General features: G+C 59.1%; 2 protein-coding genes across 2 annotated transcripts in view; both read right to left on the bottom strand.

The window, feature by feature from the left end:
* Positions 1-1,398, bottom strand: part of LOC105535470 (proline-rich protein 36-like) — a 14,787-nt gene extending 13,389 nt beyond the window's left edge. The window contains 1 exon segment of the mRNA XM_011974571.1: positions 1,287-1,398. Coding sequence (XP_011829961.1) covers positions 1,287-1,398 — 112 coding nt within the window.
* A 129-nt stretch (positions 1,399-1,527) lies between these two features.
* The window catches only part of LOC105535469 (putative uncharacterized protein encoded by LINC00174), a gene marked incomplete at its 5' end in the record, with an annotated part of 890 nt that continues 795 nt past the window's right edge, over positions 1,528-1,622 (bottom strand). Inside the window, one exon of the mRNA XM_011974570.1 lies at positions 1,528-1,558. Coding sequence (XP_011829960.1) covers positions 1,528-1,558 — 31 coding nt within the window. The remainder of the gene's footprint in view (positions 1,559-1,622) is intronic.

Below are 1,622 nucleotides of genomic sequence, written 5' to 3'. Positions count from 1 at the left end.
GTCAGAAGGCAGGCACTGGGCCTGGATAGGGCCTGACAGTCAGGAGTTGGGCCTAAACAGGCCAGTGTGAGGGAGGAGCTGTGCCTGTTGAGAAACTTAGCCTGGGGCAGCTGCCACGAGGCAAGAGCTGGGCCTGGAGAGGCTGCCAAGATGCAGGAGCTGAGCCTGGAGAAGCCAGTGTGAGGCAAGAGACCAGCCTATAGAGGCTGACTTGAGGAAGATTTTGGTCTGGAGAGACTGTCGGGGGCAGGAGCTGGGCCTTTCAAGCCTGCTGGGAGGCAGGCAGGAACTTGGCCAAGGACGGACCCCGTTAAGCAAGAGCTGAGCCTGGAGAGGCCATGGTCACGCAGGAGCTGGACCTATTTAAGCTGCTGGGAGGCAGGTTGTGCTAGAGAACCTGATGTGAGAAAGCTTTGGGCCTATAAAGACTGCCAGGAGCTGGGCAAGAGCTGAGCTGAAAGAGGTTGTTGTGACGTAGGAGACGGGCCTGGAGATGCAGCCAGGAGGAAGAGCTGAGCCTGGAGAGGCCCACTTGAGGAAGTTCTGGGCCTGGAGATGCTGCCAACAGGCAAAAGCTGAGCCAGAATGGCCGCTGTGAGGCATGAGCTTGCTCTAGAGAGGTCATTGAGAGGCAGGAGCTGGGCCTGTAGAGGCTGCTGAAAGGCAGGAGCTTGGCCTAGGTGGCCAGGAAAGTCTCCTGCAAGGCAGAGGTTGAGCCTATGGAGGCTGACGGGAGGCAGGAGTTGGGCCTGGAATGGCAGACCTGAGAAAGTTCTTGGTCTAGAGAAGCTGCCAGGATGCAGGAGCTGGGCCTGGAGAGGCCTGGAGAGGCCACCAAGGCATGAGTCCTGCCTAAAGAGGCCAATGTTGGGCAGGAGCTGTGACTGGAGAGGCTGACTTGCGGAAGTTTTAGGCACGGACAGCCTGTCGGGGGGCAGGACCTGGGCCTGGACAGGCCACAGTGAGGCATGAGCTGGGCCTAACGAGGTTAGTGTGAGGCAGGATCTGGGCCCATCGAGCTGGCCGGGAGGCAGGTAGGAGCTTGTTTGGGGAACATGTCCGTGAGGCAAAAGCTGGGCCTGGAGAGGTCATTGTTACGTAGGAGCTGGGCCTGTCCAGGCCATTGGGAGGCAGAGGGTGGGCCTGGAAAGCTTGACTTGAGGCACTTTTGGGCCTTCAAAGGCCACCAGGAACTGGACAGGAGCTGAGCCAAAAGACGTTGTTCTGAGGCAGGAGTTGGGCCTCCAGGCACAGCCAGAAGTAAAAGCGCAGCCTGTAGAGGTCACCTGGGGACAGCAGCTGGGCCTGCAGAGGCCAACGAAAGGCAGGAGCGGGGCCTTCAGAGGCCGACTTGTGGACATTTTGGGCCTGGATTTTGTGGCCTGGACTTGAGGACATTTGGGCCTCCTGCAAAGAGGCAGGAGCTGGGACTAAAGAGGCCATTGTAAGGCAAGAGTTGGGCCTGTACAGGCTGCCAGGAGTCAGAAGATGGGCCTCATGAGGCCACTGTAAAACAGGAGCTGGGTCTCAGAAGGTGGCCGTGAGGCAAAAGCTGGCCCTTGGGAGGGCAATGAGAGGCAAGAGCTGGGTCTGGTGAGGTCGACTTGAGAAAGTTCTGGGCC

The sequence above is a fragment of the Mandrillus leucophaeus genome, unplaced genomic scaffold, assembly GCF_000951045.1.
Source record: "Mandrillus leucophaeus isolate KB7577 unplaced genomic scaffold, Mleu.le_1.0 Scaffold1464, whole genome shotgun sequence".
NCBI lineage: Eukaryota > Metazoa > Chordata > Mammalia > Primates > Cercopithecidae > Mandrillus > Mandrillus leucophaeus.
This window is presented reverse-complemented; position numbering and strand designations above follow the sequence as displayed.